This window comes from Pleurodeles waltl, chromosome 11 (assembly GCF_031143425.1).
Source record: "Pleurodeles waltl isolate 20211129_DDA chromosome 11, aPleWal1.hap1.20221129, whole genome shotgun sequence".
NCBI classification, from domain to species: Eukaryota; Metazoa; Chordata; class Amphibia; order Caudata; family Salamandridae; genus Pleurodeles; species Pleurodeles waltl.
Window position 1 is genome coordinate 80,066,800 of NC_090450.1, and position 21,186 is coordinate 80,087,985.

Here is a 21,186-nt window from a genome sequence, read left to right on the forward strand (position 1 = left end):
CTGCTGGGGTCAGCAGACTACCATGTCTGTGATTACTTTGTCAATAAAGCATTTTGTTTTTAAATGCAGAGCGTTTTCCTTAAAGGACAACAGGATGCATTTAAAAAACAACAATGAAAAGTTACCTTTTCAGGACCACTGCCTGTTCTGCAAAAATGTTTGTACCCACATTCACAAAGGGTAACGGGTCCCTTGGGACCCCTTCCAGTTTGAGAATGGGTTACCACCAATTTGAAATTGGTGGTAACTGTGATTGTTTTGCGACCGCATTCCCTGTCACAAAACAATGATACCTGGACCTGCGAGTCGCAATTAGGAAGAGGCACCCTTGGAATGCCCTTTCCTAAATGTGAGTCGCAATCCCCTTTCCTAAATGTGAGTCGCAATCCCTATTTTGCGAGTTGGTAACATGATACTCACTCGTAAAATAGGGATAGTATATCCAACAAGGCCATTTTGAGGTCGCAAAAGGTGATTTTTGCAGTTTGCAACCGCAAAATTGTTTCTTACATCTGGCCCTAAATTCTGCTACATTTGTTTGAGGAGCGCATTCTGCCATTAGTATGGCCTTGAGGCGCTAACATAGTCTGGTGCCCCCCAACCTTGTTTTTGAGGATTACTAGACAATCGGAGTCTAATCTGCTTGTGAAGCTGAATAATCAGTGGTATAATATTCATTATTGTATGCGATAATTTTGTTGAGGCTAGCCTGGGCACTGGATGGGACAGAATGTAGTACATGTGTCTGCCCAACAGTTATTCAGGATACACCTAGGTATGGGGCCTTGCTGGTAACACAAATATTACCCTCATTGGCCAAAGTGTCACAGTGTAAAGTAATTACAGCAGAATACCACAAAACAATCATAATAGTGCTAGTATTAATAATGCTAATAATAATGCTAATAACAATCATGCTAATAATAATATCAATAAGTTATACAATAATAATACTAATGCTAATAATAATAATTATTATTATTATGCTTTTCTTGTTAGTAGTGGTATTCACATTATTATTTTCATGGTACATGTGGTATAGATTATTATAGATACACTTTATTGAGAAATACATCAATTGTAAACGAAAAAGGCAAATCAGCACACATTGAACACTGTATCTCCCATATTAAGCTCACAACAAATATATATTCCTAAATAGTACCTTCTATCAATCATGTTTACCTAATCATAACCCCAACTGCTTAACCACATTTTTATATTTTGTGTAAATCTGTAGCCACCAAATGACAATATAAGGTAAACGCAAACAAGACAACTGTGTAGACGTTGATGTCAACATCATATCAGTTGCTCGTGTAATCTTAAAATTTACCAAAAAATATATATATATTTTTATCCTACACTTGCTATCATCCTTTTACCATTTCGAAGCACAATAAGTAACAATTGCTGCCATTACCCTAAATTAAAGTCTTCCCTTCACTGCTGCAAGAAAACATGGTTCACCAATGTTGAATGCTAAATGTTAATTAATTCATCAGGAAGAGTCAGATAAGTGAGTGAAGGGCGAACTGCTGAATGTCATACGGAAAACATATATGCAAAAGGAAATGAGCTGTGAGTCACAAAGGTCAGCGCGCATGGCCATCCCTAATCTCCTCAATAAACATGGCTGCCGCCACTGACCTCATTCTATTTCCTGCCCCGGTGTGTTGGGATTGCTACTAATTCTATTTCTCTGCGCTCTCGGTTTATCCAACCATTATCGGATATAATTGCCATTGAGGGCTGGACCGCTTCCTTGTGCTAATGTCAATCATTGTGACACCGTAAAAGATTACACAAAGTGAGTCAGGGCAACCTGGCGTTTGCATCCATTTTAAGAGCGCCGCTGGGGCACTTGGGTATCGCAGAAGGGGATGCAGACTTCTGTGCTGTCTCTTCTAAATAACTGTGGATTGCAGCAGCTTTCATTATGTGCCTGCTTGATCCCTATGTGGCTCTATCAGAGGGACCCAGGAGTTCCACGAACCTGCACTAACAGGAAAGCCCTTAATGTCCTAATTAGATATAGAAATGGTGGCACACAACATGGGGTATTTTTGCAGCTATATAGTATGTTGACTTAGCCTTCTCTCTGCAACGTAGGATGGTTGAAGGGCGCAAATACCACACATATCCAGGCTACCAGGACTCTGTGCCAGGTGACATCTGACCAACCCTATGAAACTGCAGAAAGAAAGGCTGGCAGAAAGAAAAGGCTGGCAGAGGTAGCACTGCCCAGCACCCCACACAAAAGCTAGTTAAAATGGAGAATCCCCCCGTAAAAACACTGATATTCAAGACCATTCGAAATTGCCAGAGTCATGGGCTTCCTCCTTGAGGTAATCCCAGCCCCACTCGATGAGAAAGTCTTTGTCATGTTCAGGAGCTACTGATTTCATAAACTTTGTTAGCTGTTTTCTTCTTACCACATTCACCATTTTGGACATTACTGTTAAATTAATCTGGATATGACTAACAGCCTTGGCGCAAAAAACAGAGGGAAGGACCACGGATGCATACTGGGTCAACATAGGCCCTCAAAAATGTGAGCACTTACTTTCAAGTCAAGCTTTAGAATAAGAAAAAACTTTGTTGGGTGGAGGACACTGCAGCTGGGGGGAATGGTGGGAGACACAGTTAATCAGATGTGGTGAGACTCCCACTGCAAGACACTGGTATGGGGACTTCTAAGCACTTAGGCCCTCATTTTGATACTGGCGGTAAAAGCCGCCAAAAGACCGGGCCGCGGCTACCAGCCGCCCGCCGTATTATGACCATAACCGTATTTCCACCAGAAGGATGGCGGAAATCCAGCTGTAGCCATGCTGGCAGATGGCGGTAAGGTGGCGCTGCTGCCATGAGCAGCGCCACGCCAGTAGACCACCGCCAGACGTATTTTGACCCATAATACGGCCTGGCAGTGTTCTGCTGGTGGACGCTGCTGGTGGCAGCAGCGCCCCATCCCGTCTCCTGCCGGAGGACCCCCTGAACACAGGTAAGTCGGTCTCCAATGGGGAGGGGGTGTATGTTTGTGTGTGCGAGGATACGGGTGAGTGTTGTGTGTTGGATGCGGGTGTGCATGTATGGAGGTGTGAGTGCGTTGTGTTTTGGGCCTACGTGTATGCGTGTATGTTTGAAAGTGTGTGCAGGTGTGTGTGAGTGGATGTATGAATGCATGGCTGTTTGTGGGAAAAGGGTGTGTGTATGTGTGTGTGTCAAGGGGGTGTATGTTGGTGGGCGTGGGGGGGACTTTGGAGAGGCAGGGGGTTGGGGTGATAACTGGAGAGGGGGATGGGGGGAAGACCCCTATCAGTGACAGGGAAGAAATTCTCTGTCACTGATAGTGCCTACCGTCATGGTTTTGTGGCGGTGCGGAAGCCACGAAAACCATGGCGGTATGGAGGGTCATAATCCATCAGGCGGTACAGTGACAGCCGCCGGGCTGGAGACGGATATGACCCCCTTAGTCCACCAACATCACCCACATTGGTGTTAGGGTAACCACAATATCCAGCCCATCAACATGGCTCCCTGGTATGGAAACTCACACCCACCAGACCTTACTCTTCAATTCAAGGAAACCAGGAGCACCAAGAGACATAGTGACACATCACTCATACGGGTGTTGATGGTGGCAAAACTCAACTCCCTATAGGGTTTCCCATCCACCACAGGGACTCCATCAGGGAGCAAACATTTTGGTCTTTATTTTAGGTATCTTATAGGAGGCAAAATACATTGAAAGACATCTTGGCACTCAGAATAGTATTGGTGTGCTAAAAGTAACCAAGCTAAATGAGTTTTATCACTGTCTAATGTTAGTTAACTAGTATGGCAGACCATATTATCAGGAGCCACCAAGTTGTTAATGGTAACATCAAGATATTTATTGACTTTTAAAACATTCAAAGTTGTGTCAGCATACATAAAAAGTGCAGCCAAAGAGGTCACTGAAATGGGCCAGAAGAAGGGCGTCTACATTGAGTAGCAAGCATTGGCAATGCCAATTGGTTTCAGCAATCTAAAAGCTATTGGCAATGTAAATCATAATGCCTTTTAGGTATATGTTATAGACGCGGGTAGATATTGAACCTCCCTTTATACCCACAGCAGCACACATGACCACCTGTTGCATATGTGCCCCCGCAATACAGGTGCTGCTGTTTTAGCTTGGATGCCCGGGCTCCAATCAACGATTCTATGGTGGAAAAAGTTGGAGCCTACATAGCAGAGGCAGTGTGCTGCAGTCACAGCAAGGAGATCCTGCAGTTGGGCTCCCCTGCAACTGCTGCAGACCCCCAAAGCCTTGCCCACTTGCTGCCTCTGTTGTCAGGCCGGAAGCTGGTGCGCAGGGTCATGTGTAACGCAATGAGGAGTGTTAAAATTGAAGAAGACTTGCCACGGTGTGGGCGGTGTGGCCGCCATTTTCAAATGCCACTGTGCCTGTTACAGCAACTAGAAAATGTAATGGATGAAACACTGATGAGCAACTTTGCTCACTTTTTGAAACACAGTTTGAGAAATTTTAGACCAGTGACCGAACACCCCACTGCATTCAAATGTAAGCACAAGGCCTGATGACTGGTGTCTCCAAATGCTCATTTGAAAGAAAAACATTCAGGCAAATGGTAGAAAACAATTCACTGCTCCTCTTAAAATACCGATTTAAAAAGCAACAAAATGCTTCAAACAGCTTATGAAATTTTCAAATCTGACACCACAGAACAAAACAAATTCTTTCTAGCTAACACAGCAACAGACAGAACATAAACCTTACAATTTCCACACCTCGCTTAAAACACCCAGCTAAGATATTTAAACTATACACCTATTCGCTATTGGTAATTCCTCAAAGAATGTTATGTTACCATTAGTCAGTTTGCACAGACACGCCTTCTGTTTGGGACCCCACGGGTTGACTGTGGGAGAAGGCAGCGCTTGGCCGCACACAGCTAGCAAGAGATAGCGAGATTGTTCTATTCTGAAGAGGCCATCTTTTAAATGAGTTGGTTTGCAACAAACAGGTGTTTATGAGAATAGTTTTGGTTAGTGTGTCAAGTATTAGTTGTCAGAAGATGGATTTCTAAAGTATGTTTGACATCATTAACTAGTTATAATGTAAAGAAAATGTATATGTATATATTACATAATGACACACTGTTTGTGAATAATATTTCCCAAAATCTTTATTTTTTTTGGGTCAGTGGAATCTTTCTGGCACAGAAAAGGAAAATTCACGTTCAGGTGTCAATTCTATGAACAAGTGCTTCGGTGGCCTCATTTCTAATATTGTTCTTCTTTGAATTGTCAATATGTGCTCTTAGAGGTGGGCAAGCTACTAAAAGCCGAGGTAGATGCCTGGCTCTCATTCAGTTTGAAGCCCTCATGGAACCTCAATCGCATAACGAGCCAAGCTTTCATGTTCTTTCAGACTGCTATCTTTTCTCTACCCCAGAAGGGGCAGGTTCGAGTCCTGGCATTGGCTCAAAAATCTGGGTTTCTGGGCAAATCACCGAATCTCCCTAGTGTGACCATGTGTAATGTAACGTGTCGCTGTGAAGTGCTCCAATGCCTTTTGAGGCGAGTTTGTGCCACAGAAAATTGCACAAAGATGTAAATTCAAAGGGTGATACAGTATACAGTGGAACCCGAAAACCTGGATAAATAGAGACTTCCACACGTAAAGTGTGTGAACTTTGGCACTTATAACTGAAGTTCGTGAAAAGCGCTCTCAAAGGAAAAAATAGTGCAGAAACAATGCACTAAAATGGGCTTGCGTATTGTTACAAAGAAGTTAGGTGATGCGCATGCGGAGGATTAAACTCGAGAAAAGGGATGATGTATGCATGCCCTTAATAAATGGGGAGAGAGACATATGGAGTGACGATGGTGCCAGTCAATGAGAAGCCTATGGGTGGGCTGAAGCCCACGACAGTAGATACAGCATATCTTGGTTCGAGACAGCCATGCGCACCATCTAGATCCGAGACCTAATAAAGGAATTCTGCGCGCGAGGTGGTGAGAGTTGAAAGTTTTTCAGCTAAGTAAGTATATTGCCCTGGACACCGAGATCATTTAGGCTTCCTAATAAGATCAAGATCAATCATATAAAAGAAAATTGAAAGGCCATAAAGCACTAATGGTACCACAAGATTGCACGGTTTGTCCAAGCTTCCCCAATATGCAAACATGGGCCACTTTGTTAGCTTTCAAATTCACGAAGAGGGGCCACTTTTATTTTCATTTCCGGGCCTTTCTTCTGTTTCAGTCCAACACTGATTATGCAGGTGAAAACTCACAAAATTCACAATTGTTTTGTTTCGTGAATGGCTTGTTTTTTTCCCATTTTAAATGTACACAATTTTATGTAACTTCCTTTGGTGGGAGACTGGTGAGAGCACAGATGGCCTGATGTACAAGGCCCTAGCTCCTCTTAGCGCCACACTAGCGTCATTTTTTTATGCTAATGTGGCTATAAGGAGGTCATTCTCATTTGCCATATTTACAGTGCTGCAATGCTAGCATTGCGCCACTTTGTAACCCCTTGTGGGGTGTTCCCACGCAGGGAGGTTGCAAAAAATAGCGCACTGAAATCTACAAGATTTCACTGCGACATTTTTTATGTCATTTTTAACGCCTGCCCATAATTTATGGCGCTAATCCAGCAAAGTGCCACAATGGCATCCTAAATTATGACACTATTGTGGAAACGAGCTCCATGGTGCGCTGTATTGTAAATATGGCGCAACCATGGTGTCGTTAGGTGGGGCGGGGGTGGCGCATCGGGACCGATGCACCACTTTCTTGTAGATTTGACCCAAAATGTCTCCAAATAGACAGAACTGTAAATAACAAAACTTCAAGGAGGCACTGCCAACAGCGCTAAGAAAAAAGATTTCTCCAGTGACAAACTACTTACTTATGAGCACACAGGCATACATGTTATAGACCGCTAATTTATGAGTGTTGCTGGTTGTATTAATAACTGCTCCTCCATACGATGGTACGAGATGGAGAACTTCACACTCATCAGAGCTCATTCTTCTAATAAGAGCTATACATAAACTTCCTTATGTATCATATTTAGGGCCACTGGAATTATGCAGCAGGGGAGGATCAAATTATGTGGCAAGAGAAGCCAATTTATGTGGCATAATGTGACATATTTTGTGGATTTTTGTGATATTGTTACTCATTACTTTGTCATTTTTACACAGGTTAATACTATCTCGGCAAAGGCCTCACCTCATTAGTACCAGTTTGCTACAGAAATGTGGGCCTTCCAAACCACAGCAACACGTGTTGCCAGGTGTTTAGTAATTTTGATCCATTTGATCTAGTGACTATTGTTTTTTATTCAAATCTGCAAATTATGCATCAGATGATGGATTATGTGGCAAATGCGTCAAATACATAGTTATATGGAAAACACCGGGCCTTAAAATCAAATAACTCCTGTAGCCCTGATCATAACTTCCTGTGATGACAAAGGCAACCCCTTTTCATCAATGCTATCTTAGCCCATCCAACCGGTGGGTCTGGGGTGTGACATCTGACTGTGTCAGGACCAGTGGGGTGGCATGGATACTACAGACCACAACGCAAGCAAGACAAGTGTCCTTCCGCCACTTGGATAGTAAAACACAGCCATAATAGGGGGGCACTGTGCCCCTCATACCTCCTTCTCCTGGTACCACTGATCCTGCTGCACTATTGGCAGCTAGATCCCTGGGTAGGGCTATTGGACTGGAAACAGGGTATAGCAACTCTTTTTACGGCCTGTGTCCTGCCACAAGATAGAATATGAGGGCATAAAATGCGTTTTGAGACTTGAGAAGAACAGTTTGGGAATAATGATGATTACAAACAGAGTGTTTGGGGTGTGGGGTAAATGGCTGCAGTACTATTGGCTGGAGTTATTGGACAGCAGTGGGAGAGAAAGACAAGAAAACTCCTTGAGGATGAAAGGGACTGATGCTGAATACAGTGTGGAGGCCCACATTGTTGTGAGGTTCATTACTGAACAAGGGGTGCGTCTGTTTTCTGACGTGGGACAGCGTGGGGGCAGTTGTGTTTAGTAGTTTTGGACTTCACAATGCGATCAGATTATTGTATCATCCAATTATTGTCTTTTATCGCCTTGCTTTCAAAATAAATATATATTTTTAAAAAACAGAGTGTTTAGATGTTTTCACATTTGATTATTCCTTCAACTGTGCATGAATATTGTAGTGTTGCTGATTGCTCGGCGTACAGATATAGAGACTTAATTGATATGAGTTTCGCGAAAAAATACATACAAGAAAATACAAATGAACATTTTAAATTCGATAGAGCTTATCTTAACACATTCCAGTGAGATTTAGTTTCACATTAAAGCAATTTCAGACAATAAAAATGAGCAATTTGAGATAGTTAAAATCATCATATCGATGTATGCAGAGCACTGAGATCTCTGTGAATACAAAAGACATTTCAGTGGACATGGTACTGCCAAGGTCACCCTTTGCCTATCGAAGTGCTGAACCACAGATGTTCCGCATAATTTATAGTACATATTTGTCATTTTTCTTTCCAAAGGCCGTGCTGTCATATTTAAAACGCTGCTGATATGATATTTGTTTGCCTGGCTTTTCGCGTGGCTGTTTACACGACAAATATTGAACGATCAGACTGCATGTTACATACGAAGAGCTCCCGTGTAACCTTGAGTCATGCTTCCTTTTGTCTGCTTTAAGTACCCTATTATTGACAGTGAGTGATTGCCTCTAGCCTGCCAGTTATTGGCTGTTACCTGGCAACGGCTTCTCCACAGGAAGGACCCGGCTGCGGACTGCAATAGCTCGCAGTGTGGGCGTTTTCCTGACGCCTGCTGAAAGCAAGAGGTGTGCCCTCGCGGTAGAACTAGCGATGAGGTCACTTTATCCAGAAGATAATTGGGGTTAAACGTCTGGCCATCATTTCATCATTATAAATGGGATTTTTTTTAAATAAATCACATATTTTCCAAACTAGGAAAATGAAAAGAGCCAACATTGACATCACCTCTATTTAAAATCTGATTACAATCTGCTTCCTTTGTGCTGTTTTTCAATAACATACAATGTTTTTGAAATAACGATTTATCTATACTTGATTGGCATCTTTAATAAAATGTATTCTCTGCTTGTTACTCTAAATTGAGGGTTAGAGTAATCCCTGAAACTACTTCACTGCCTATATCCGCAGATCCACCCAATGGTGTCCTCTCCTGGAGATTACCTCGTCTACCACATTTTTGGTCAAGGATGATCCAAGCTGCTATGTGAAGAAGCATGGGGTACATTAGCTGCTATTCGCCAAAACATACGCTGCACAAGTCCTGAATGTGGTGGTAAGCTGGCGTGGGAATAGCGGCCTAAATGGGCGTCTGTCCGATCCGGGGCCTCAGTAAATATAATTAGATTGTATTTTGTCCTACGAAGTGCCTCAGCCCAAGCATTTGACCTACCTAAAATAAAAGGGATTTACAATTATTAGTTTGGTCATAACTCGGTGGAGTTGGGAAGGAAGAGGAAACAAGGAGATTTTGATAGGACACAAAAGAAAGTCAAAGTTGAAGCATCACAAACAGATGAACAGAGCATGCTTCAGTGCTTATTGCATGTAGCGTAAAAGAAAATACGCAGTTTACGGCACCTGTGGGCGGAGCAGCGGATTTGAGAGGATGAGATGAGTGAAAAAGGGTTAAACTTTGATCAGAGGTGGTAAATAAGGCTGAAACCATTCTCAAGAAGATGAAGTGGCAACAAAAAAGGGACCAGTCATAGCAGTAAAGCCAAACAAGCATTTGCAATGCAACTGGTCTCGCATTTCTCAGAGTTATAGCTATTAGCAGTTGTAAACTTCCAACCGGACTTTTCTTGCCTCATTAAATGGAAAAAAAACGAGCGCGCTGCTAAAAAAAATGGACATAGAAATGGTCTCAGGGTCAATGTCATGCAAAGCGCTTGACTTCTGCCAAGCGAGATCGCGCTGCGAATAAAGAGAAAAAGTAGTCCACAAACCGGACGGAAAACAGCAAGCCTCGTACGTTTTCAGTACTTGGTCACTGCGCTCAAGGTGGGCTAACCACCAGAAAAGGCATGACGTATTAATGCCTTCCACTAATGAAAGCAAGCAGAGTTTAAAAGGCAAGCCCACGAACCAATGAAAGACACTGACGTGACATGGGCGGGGCTCTGTGCCCTTTTCTAACAATTACAGCGTCTCGAAAGCGATACGCATGCACTAGCACATGCTATGCAGGTTCGACCCTAAAAAAGAGCCCGTAGAGACAATTGTTCCATCTGCTGAGGAGCCCCTGAGTAAAAGGAATGCCAAAAGAAGACAGACAAGCAATCAGCTGCGTGAGGTTGAATGTAAGAATGTGACTGAGTAGCTCGAAAAATTAGAAGGGTAAAGATTATGTAGATATTAAGGAGCTGGTATATACTTGTGGGGAAGGCCAGAGAGACATGGCCAGAGAAGAACGAAAAGTGACTCTCAGGTCCATATTTAAGAAAAAGTGACACGTCAGCTATGAGGTGCCACTTTTCTTGCGGCCCCCTACCATCACCTACCAAAACCATGGTTGTGCCGCATTCATAATACGGCACACCATGACAGTCGTTAGCACAATAGCGTCAAATGTTTTGACGCTAATGTCGCACTTTGCTACTCTACCGTCAAACAGATGTAATCATTTTTCTTGCTTTTTGCATGGACAGTAAATTTTACCTGCTATAAACCTCTAGTCCTATTTCCCTCGGACGAGGCAGAAGTGGTTGTCTTTCTCTGACAGTTGCCTTTACTATGATACCACGCCCCATTTCTAGAAAATGTCCTTGAAGTCATCCCCTATTGGACACCAGCTCCCATCTGGGGTTATCGTGCCTACGTGGGGGTTCGCTGACTAAGATTAGTGTATTAAGTGTGAGTGGACTCTATTTAACTTTTTTACTTTTTCCGCTGTTCCAGAGCCTGGGAACATTGCGATCTATAAGCAGGGAGGATCACAGAACTAGTCTGTCCATTAATATGCTCCAAAACGTGTGCTAAAAATAGGAACATATTTGCTAAAATTCCATGCTATCCATTATCTGCCACTGTTAGGAATTAAAATATTCCTGACAGCAGAAATCAATAGAGAGATGTTGCTTAAGTACATCCACAGCGAAACCATGAGACGTCTCCTTCATTAGCTTTGCGTAGAGATCTTTTAAGTGTTAAATGTGAAAATAGTGAGGATTGAAATATGAACTACACATATACCGTCTAAACAATATTGACTACCAATATATCGTGAAGATAAGCATACATAGGGGAGTGTAGCTATATTACTTTAACTCCATATCCATTTACGTTGAGGGTTTAATACAACTCAGTATTGTTGAGTGCATATACGTGTAGGTTGATATTGAAAACTCTGTATTTTTGTACCATATAACTTTGAGGACTAGGCTATGGAACATCTAACCGGGCCGGCCTGAGAGCTTAGGACAACCCAGAAGATTCCGTTAATACAAGAGCCAATTGTGTCGACTACACAAGTGAGTCCAACTCTCTTCCGAGAGGCTTCGAGGGGGTTCTCCCCTCAAGAGAGGTTGGTGAAAAACTAGGCCAAACATTATATTTACAGCACAGTTTTGCACATATGGAGAAAAAAGCCATATGCTTCACAGAAAGATATTTCTGAAGAGAAAATTAGCCTAACTCTAGAGTAGTATATTGTACAACACCTTCTCCAGCTTTGGGATAACACTACCGCCACACAAAGTAGGAACCTACCCCAGCACATTTTCCACTTAATAGTAAACAATCATGAATTCTATCTCTGGGCTCAGGCCATTATTTGTAACTCCTTTGCTCTACAACTAGATTTGTGCTATGCAAATACTATTGCAAACCTACATACTCCCAACTCCCCTTTGCCAATAGGAAATACCTAGCTAGTGATGCAGATCTTAGCATGTTATTGTACCAACATGGGTAGCTTGGTTTCTTGGAAGACTGGAAGACTGGTGTTGTATTTCTGGCTTGTACATGCTGTTGTTACGGAAATGACCACAGAGCTTTCTTTCCAAGGAAAAGCTGGCGTTAAAATGTCTATCAGTGAGTTGATCCAGGGAAGTAACCAGTAACCAGCAGGTAGTGGGACCATTACTGCAACTGGCGAACAAAATACTAAGAAGGAGTAGTACAGTAACTTTCAAGACCACTCACTTCCCTTTGTCAGGTGTAGTGTGTTGTTAATGTCAATGAGGTTGAAAGTGATGTAAATCTTCTCACCAGTTGGGTAATTAGTTCCTTGGTGGCGAGGAGCTGCTAAAGCTCGATCGGATCACAGGCAAGCATAATACACTTTTTATACTGCTGTGTTTTACAGAATTGATCGATAACAATGATTGATTCTGTTGCTTGCTTTCATCTAGATATTGATTTACCAAGCTGAAATCCTAAAAGGCAGAAAGCAGTAGAAATATACCCAAAGAATATACTTTTTTGCACCCTTGAGAGTGGTACTGTCTATTTGAGCCAAGCGTATTTCGGGTTCTGAATTTATATCAAATCCCTCCTCTCCTGAGAATCCTCTGTAGATTCATCAGAAGGATAAACTATGGTATAAAATGTTCTGCCTGACTAGGGACAGGCTGGTAAGTAGCTTAACCTGGCTAATGTTAGGTCGGTAGGCTGCATTAATGACTTTGCAGGCAATTTCCCAGCTGGTTTAGACTTAGGTAGGAGATGTGGCCTTGTGGCTAGAGCTGTGACTTTCGAACTGGGGAACCAGTTTTGAATCCTGCTCTCGGCTCAACATCTTGCGATTCTGGGCACATCATTCAATCACCCCGTGCCTAAAAAATATATATATACAATTGAATCTGGTCCTCTGTAAAGCACTCTAATGTCCCCAGGCTAAATTCGTGCTAAATAAAGCTGCAAAAAAAAAACTTGGACACCTGCTGGTTTAGGATGGCTTTAATGCCATGGTTCAAAAACCTCCTCACTAGCATTTAAAAAATGTGTTTTTGATGTCCAAACCTGTGTTGTGAGGAACACATGCTGTGCTGCAGTTCCTCCCTTCCCAGGTAAATAAACACAGGCACCTCTGTGCTGCTTATGTTCACAAAGTGGAGGAAAAGCTAGGACCACCTACGGCAACTTGCTCCAGGCTTCTCAATCCCTCAGTGTGCCTCTCAGAAGGTAGCGCGCTTAAAAATTCCTATTTAGCAGAAAATGTGGAAAATTTCCAGGGACTGCATCAAGAAGCAGAGATCCAGTACTACAATAGATCCCAGTGCACGGGAAAACTAAATTCAGGTGCCCGTCCTTTTCAAGAAATGTGTCGGGGACCTAGACAGTTTTTTCCCTAGGCTTCGTACCATATAGATCTTTTTTTAATCTAGCAAAAAAAACTGAACATTCAGTTTTTGGGATTGTTTTCAGGTCTTACTTTGCACTTGCTGCAGACTTTACAGCTTCTAAACTTGATGTCTGGTGTTTGCAACTGTTTCTTTACGCTTATTGTACTGAAGTACACAAATATGGCGGAGTCCAAACTGATGTGGCATGATATGGAAATTAACAATGGATTATGATGCAGTCCCGATTAATTACCAGTAGCTAAAATTAATTCAGGCATTCCACCAATCACTATTTGAATACTTCAGTGTTACAATTATTGTACAGCACATAGGTGCCTTCAGAGGTGTTTGCACTTTGGAATATTGACATAGATTCTGAAACTGGAATATTGATAGATACATGTATCAATAAGTTTAAGAGTGTCACATGCTGGCAATCTTCACGAACCAACACTCAGTGTGGTAGAGAACCTGACAGATGATTGAAACACTGAAAATAAAAGCCTGGAAGGCCAGGTAATATGCAGTTAATATCAGAATGGCAAAAACGGCCCTTCACAGAGCCCATCTGCTGATAATGTATTAATTAAGGTGAACTAGCTTCCTTTGACAATACATGTTGTTTTTAATGTCCTTTGTTTCATTCTTGGCCGTCTTGTATATACTCAGCTGAAAAAACTTCATTTAGTTAAATCCCGAGAAAATGGAAATAAAGTATTGCCTACCGACCACAAGAAGATCTTGATTTATTAGGGAGAAGCAAAAAGCAACCACACATCTGTTTTTCTACGACTTTAGTGCCACAGTTATGGATGAAAGCAGGGGTGAAATTTCGGTGATTGAAAAAGCATGTGTGTGTTTGAAACCACTGCATTGACTCCTTAGGAAATGCATGTAATCACATGTGTAAGCCTTCGGACGTGTACATCCGGGTTCTGCAGCCTTTTAAATCTGTCTGTCCAGCTCTCAGAACTCACAGGCGGGTGTGCAAGTTCCCTTAGCATTTCAAAACATACCTATACTTTTTCAAGCCATACATATTCCAAGTTCCTGCAATGTAAAAGCATTTGTAAGTTTCGGAAACTGAAGAAGTTGCAAACGCGAATTTGTGTACCTTTTTTCGTAAATTGTCATGTCTGCACTCTCACATACAAAATAAAAATACAAATAGCAGCCGACAGGCCAGATACTCAAATGTCTGTGTTACCAATTGACACAGAAATAATCAATCAGACCATAATAGTAACCCTGAGTTAGTACATTTAAAAGAATAACAACTCAATTTTACACCAGACTACCCTTGTGTAGCTGACCAACCTCGCCTACTTTCAGGCCAGTCAGTCAAACATATAATCCATGCTCCACCAATCAAATGTCTCTCACAACAAACGTCCACATATCCAAACACCAATGGGTAAGACTTCCAGAGCTCCTCCTACGGATTATTTGCCTAGACAACGTGCCCCCTCCCCCACCTACCCTCTTCCCCATCTCCTTGCTGCAGAGTGACCTCTTCAGTCTTTCCCCTTCAGTGCCCCCACAGCCTTCTGCCCACAACCTAAGACCAGGCACACTGCTGCCAACCCCACCCATCTCAGCCTTCACTAATGCAATATCAATGCACTTCAGTACTAAAGTTTCCAATGAAATCTTTCCCAAAACACGTGGAGCAAATTTGCAAAAACCGTTGTTTTCAACTTCAGCCTTAATCCTCTTCTGTGCTGGTTCCAAAAGCTCACAGTTTGGTCTTCTGCTCATTTCAAACCTTGTAACATCACAATATTCAAGCGAGAGGCGGTGCATGCACAAAGATGGGCACGTTAACTTGTGAATCATCCGTTTCTTTCAAATCAATGTGTTTTTAGGTTTAAAATGTTTAAATAACTCTAAACAGAGTACATCTTCTATCTTATTTCCATCAAACACAAGGAGAGCTGCATTTTAATAAAAATAATGAAAAACAATGATTTGAGCACTACCTATCTTGTTACTTCTAGATGGCTTAATTTGTGCCAGGGATTGCGGGGTGGGTACATGCAAGGGTCTGTCTTTCACCATCTGGCTGGCTTATAGAAAGAAAAAAAGGCCAAAAAGGGAGAAACAAAGAAGAAGAGAAAGACAGACAGAGACAAAGGGAAGAAGCAGGGATGGAAAATAACCTGCAAAAGTGAGCTAAAGAGGCAGGAAATGTAGGATGGTGATGGAAAGAGACATGAGATGGAATCAAGACCTGGAAGCAGCCTGTTTATTTGGAAACCCTGGCATTTGACAGTGCTAATGGCAAGCTTCTCAGAAATAGTTTGGACCCTGATTTTTTTATATTTGAATTAAGCACTGTATATAGATTTCATAATGTTTTTTCATGAAGCTGACCTATTACTTTTCAGTTTAAAGTTGACGCTTTTCATCCTTCATACAGCAGTATTCTTTTAACAGGTTTAGCATGTTCCCTCCATAGGTTTCCTTTTAGTTTCCACCATTCAGACTTCCTTGTACCCTACAGATCCCCAGCCCTAGGCAGTTCTTATGTACTTCAGGAATGTATCTATTAAGGCATTAGCCACTCAATTAATTACATAAATCGTTGCAGAGCTGGTAAAGTAGTCCAAATGTTTGAAATTGAATTGTGTTCAAAATATTTTTCTTTTGTGTACTTAGGGACCTCAAACATATGTGCTCTTCCTTGGGTAGCTGTGGGAGTAGGCCCAGCCTGAAAATGATAAGACACTAATCCGACATCAGTCAAAAAATTCTCTCATTTTGGAATTCTTGAATGAACGTAAATAATTTATCAAGATATAAATCAGTTGATCTTAACCTGTGAAATGCGGACACCTGAGGTCTGCAACACCTACTCAGGGAGTCAGTGATTTTTTGGAATTTAAACAACATCAGCAGATTAATAAAGTATATAAGTTTTAAAAAAAATCTAAACTTCCAAATGTTCAAACAACCTAGAAATGTGTAGGAATTTGAAATTTGAAGCTAAAAATGAAGTTAGTATCCCTAACTTCATTTGTGGGAGCAGCACATGTTCACCAATCATGATGTACTATGGACGCTGGACCGTGGCGGCCTCTATTGAAGCACTGGTGCGGGCGATCATAAGAGAGGATGCATTGAGAACAAAATAGACACAGTGATAGGCCAGAGTCTAGTAAATCACTTTGGGCCTGAGGTAAGTCTCGGCAGAGGGGTTCCTCCGTCGCACCGGTGACAGACATCCTGTCTGCCGAAATCTAAATGACATTGTGCAACAGTGACAGATATCCCGTCCGCTGAAATCTAAATACCATCGAAAACAGTGTCATTTATATGCTGGCGGAGAGGATATCCATCACCGTTCCGATGGAGTAACCCCTCTGCCGAGATATAAATCAGGCCCTTTGTATTGTGCAAAGAAAACACAGTTTAAAAAGATCTGCCTTCCTAGTAAAATGTTGATTTTAAAATATTTTTTGTGTGAATTAAATACAATATTTAATCATTTGTGTATTTGTTTGAAGCACACTTGTATCTATATTTTTAAATATGGTTTTGAGGTTCAAAAATTTAAAAAAATTTAGGCTGGGGTACGCGACTTGCAGTCGCACATCAGTACAAACCCACAGAACTAAAATGGTTAACAACCACTAATATAATGGGTTTCATGTCGAACGTGATAGTCCCTATAGAGTTGTGAGTACAGCACAGAAGAACCCATTACTAAACTGAGTTTTTATTTCCCAAAGGAAGGAAGTCATGCTCAGAAGGATACTTGGTCTCGGCATCAACAGCCTCCTTAGAGGACTCTGAGGCACCATTCGTGAAATAATTATCACCTGGCTTTCAAGAAAGCATTGGAAACATTGCTATTTCTGTAAGCAACTTTGACGCAGGCCACTTAACCACAACTCAACAAGCATGACATGCATGGCCTCTCTGGAACCCATTATTGGCTCCACGACCAACAAATACATTCCATCCATACAAACCAGGATGCCGTTCCAACTTCCTTAATAAGCAATGCTATACATCACACTGTACAAATATCTAACAGAGCATACCATAAAAAGGGTCTCCAAGTGTTGGTAGAAGAAGCCTGGAACCATATCAAACTTCAGGATATGTGCAGAAAATAAATGTGAAAACATTGAACCTAACTGGGAGTCATCTATATAGCCAGTGGATATTCTAGACATCTGTCATTAATACAGTACTTCTGGATCAATGCAGGACACCCATATATTAACAATTTACAGTTATGTCATATTCCTTTATACCACTCCCTCGGATCCTGGCTTTTGCCTAACCCAGTACTGGAACTCCAAAACCTTTCCTGTCCATTACGAAAGCCAGATCTGCAAATTTTGCCCCTATCCTCATCATCTCTCCCGGCCAACATCTGTCAGCATGCCCACTTTGACCAAACTCTTGCAACCCACTTCCCAAAAATAATTTCTAGTTAACAAATCCTCACCATCTTTGCTCATCCAGACCAGCTTATATTACCATCAACATTTTTGAGCTCACTCTACAGCCCTTAGATCTTTTCCTCATCTCGCAACAATATGCCTACCCTTCATGCACCCAAACATTGCAAGGCCTACTAAACACTCCTAAAGCTGTTCCAATGCTTCCCAACCCAACCGCTCCCAAAACACCCATCATGCTTCCAAACATCCTGAGATCTGATAATCTCACCTCAGGCCGTTACCCTTTCTAACTAAACCACTATACATCCTTCTTTCCACATCTGGCCACAATACACCTGTCATACCCACAAATATCCCAAGGCCTCCTAGCCACACCTCGAAGTGGTACAATCCTTCCCATATAAATCTAAAGTTATACATCCTCCTCTCATCTTGCAACAATACTCCTGTCAATCCTCCAAAAATCTCAAAGCCTACAAACCAGACATAAATCATTGCAATCCTGCCCATCCATCTTCTCCTCATCTGGCAACAATACACCCTTCACATCCCCAAATTTCTTCAACTTTACTCAACGCATCACAAGCCACTTCAACCATCCCACAATCGACCATCCTCCCCCGGTTCCACTTCAGATCAATACACCCTAACATTCCAAGCTCTGTTAATGAGATCTCAAGCCACACCAGCCCATCTCTACCCTCTCCTCACCCATTCACCCCCAGTACACTCCTTCTACCTCGACCTCCAGAGCATGCACTCCCTGCAGCTCATGGTCCCATCCAGACCCTCAGCCTGCCCTTAGTATCACAGGCAGTCACGTTCCCAACCACGCGACTGCTTTAGATGAACTCAGAGGCCACCGCATGGGTGACATCACCCACCTGCAAAGATGCTGTAACTGTGACATCATTCTGGTGGTTGTGTGCCACCCTGACAGGCAGAAGCAACGCCATGCGCTTCTGTGCCAGCCATTCCGACTCCGCATCTGGGAAGGCCGTGAAGAAATAAACGCATCATCCTAGATGCCCGCACATACACTAGCACACAGATGTAAACAATTCTGCCATTTTCTTGACTCCACGTTTTAACCTCACTCAAATGTGGATGTGATGTACTTTCCCCTACCTCGGGGTGTGGCTGCTGTACCGCCTGCATTGTTAGCAGGGCACCTGCCCCGTATGTTACTGTGCATAACAGATGTGCATTCTGTACATGGGACTCTCTGTAGGGACTGTGGACCACGGAAAGTGGTGGGCGAGACTACCACACACCCCTCGTTCACAGACACCCTGCAGCGTTCAATTGGGTCATTTAGATTAGATTAATGTATTTTATGATTAATTAAAATTGTTACAATTCATGTAGCAACCAAATGCATATGGATAATGACCACGTTATTATAAAAACTAAACAAGCGTGAAAACACAGCACAGCACACCCTGAGCCACAAACGACACCCAGCGAGCCGGGCGGGACTTACCGACATGTGTGATGACGGTGGCCAAACGCTGGCTCAGCTCCTGGTGCGACATCTCTTCCTCCTTCAGCCACAAAAGCATTGCCCTCAAGAGATGCCCAGGAACCGATGCCGAGCCGGCGGCTCCCTCCCAGCCTCACACAAAGGCGGCGGCGCAGGTGCCACTCCCAGCTCAGAGCCGGGTACCCTCAGGGCCGGTGTCTGCTCACCGCTCAGCCCGCACCTGCATCACTTGGCAGCTTTTGTCTGTAACCTCGCGGGTCCGAAGTCAGGCAGCGCTCTCTGGAAGGGAGGAGAAGCCGCGAGGAGGCGAGGGCGCAGCGCGCAGATACCTGTCTCCCGGGGATGCTGATGCGAGGGGCGGAAGAAAAGCCAGGAGTTCCGGATCCAGGGAACGGAGGCTGCTGTGAAACCCATCTCCGGGCCCTGGGGCTCGAAGCAAGGCGCGGCTCCCTCGAGGAGGTGCTTAGCTTCTTCTGCCAGTGATTTACAGGTCTCTTTTTCTATACATTTTTCTGTTTCCTTTTTAAAGAATTTATAAACTCCGATTCGCCTCTTTCAATAAAATAACGCCGGTACAATGATGCGTTCATTTTACATACATTGGAGTTTGTATGAGAGAGTGGCTTTGTAATAAATGCATGTCAAGAATGGGATGCTCCTTCCAGTACCTGAATTTATAAAGGAAAATATGTAAGTATATGTACCTGAATGCAAAGTGATGTGAACCCAAAAAAAAGCCAGGCGACCTGAATGTCTGTCCCACGCCCGATACAGGACAAGAAGAGAGCTCGGCTAAGGGTGGAATGTGCCTATAGAAATGGAATTCCTTGTAGGTCCTTTTATTACATTTTGCTATATCAATTTATTTATTTTACATTGAAACAATAGAATAAAAAAAAAAAAAACTATATATTGTTTAAACTGAGATTAGGTACATTTTTTGATGTTTCTGGGTATGTTTGTGCTCTAGTTTTTATTTATTTAAAGGAGATGACTTGACAAGAACACGCATTTGCAATGCAATAGGTCATGCATTTGTTTGAGTTAGAGCTGTTGGTGTTGTAAATTCATAACTGGACTTTTCTTGCCACATAAATTGGTCAACCCTGCCTCATAATTTGGCCTTTTCCTGCAGCACAATTCCAATGGCCCTGCATATAACTAAAGCATTTCCATTTACCTTCTTCCTCTATCTGCAGCCAAAAATGAAAATGCTTCCATTTAGCATCCTAATTTAAATCTGCCATACTAATTCCAATAGGATATCGTTTTACCACCCCACCATCAGAGTTGCTGGCTGGCTAACACAATAAAAATAAAAAAAAGGCACAATACAGCCGTGGAGGAGAAATAAACTACAAGGGTCACCCAAACATATCAAGAGTGTTCAAACAGTCATAGTGTAATAAGGATGTTAAGTTGGCCTGAATCATGGTCATAATTGCAATAAGGAGAGATTAGTAAAACGTATACAATTATATTGTGAACTCAAAAAAACCTTTATTAGAAACAAACTTTTGGTATTAGACTGAAATGCTCAGAACAGCCCCTAGAGAACACCACAATGAAAATAGCACTTGTAAGAAACATTGTCATTAGCACCTAGAGAGCATAACCATATGAAAAGAAAATGTCAGAAAGTAATGCACTATAACCATATATTTAGCCTCTAGAGAACATAGCATATTACATATTTTTAGAGCTATACAGGCTTAGTGCAATAAAATTATAAACAAGGCCTTTACAACCTACTCCCAGCTGTTAAACTAATGTTACAACCATGATGATAGTGCTTAAGAAGACACTGAATGGTGGGAAGGGTTATTATTTTGGGGTCCCCTCTAACCTAGTGTGGGTCCCAGAGATGTTTTAGACAGAAAGAGCACATTGTGGT

The 21,186-nt window shown here is 42.4% G+C and overlaps 1 protein-coding gene across 2 annotated transcripts in view; it reads right to left on the reverse strand.

Annotated features, from left to right (window-relative positions):
- MCF2L2 (MCF.2 cell line derived transforming sequence-like 2) overlaps positions 1 to 19,670 on the reverse strand; it is a 1,607,631-nt gene extending 1,587,961 nt beyond the window's left edge. Inside the window, exon 1 of one of the 2 annotated variants that reach the window (XM_069213109.1) lies at positions 19,293 to 19,670. In XM_069213109.1, the coding sequence (XP_069069210.1) occupies positions 19,293 to 19,371 (79 nt within the window). In that variant the 5' untranslated portion in view covers positions 19,372 to 19,670. The remainder of the gene's footprint in view (positions 1 to 19,292) is intronic. The other variant, XM_069213110.1, reaches the window with a different exon arrangement.
- Between the last annotated feature and the right edge of the window lie 1,516 nt (positions 19,671 to 21,186).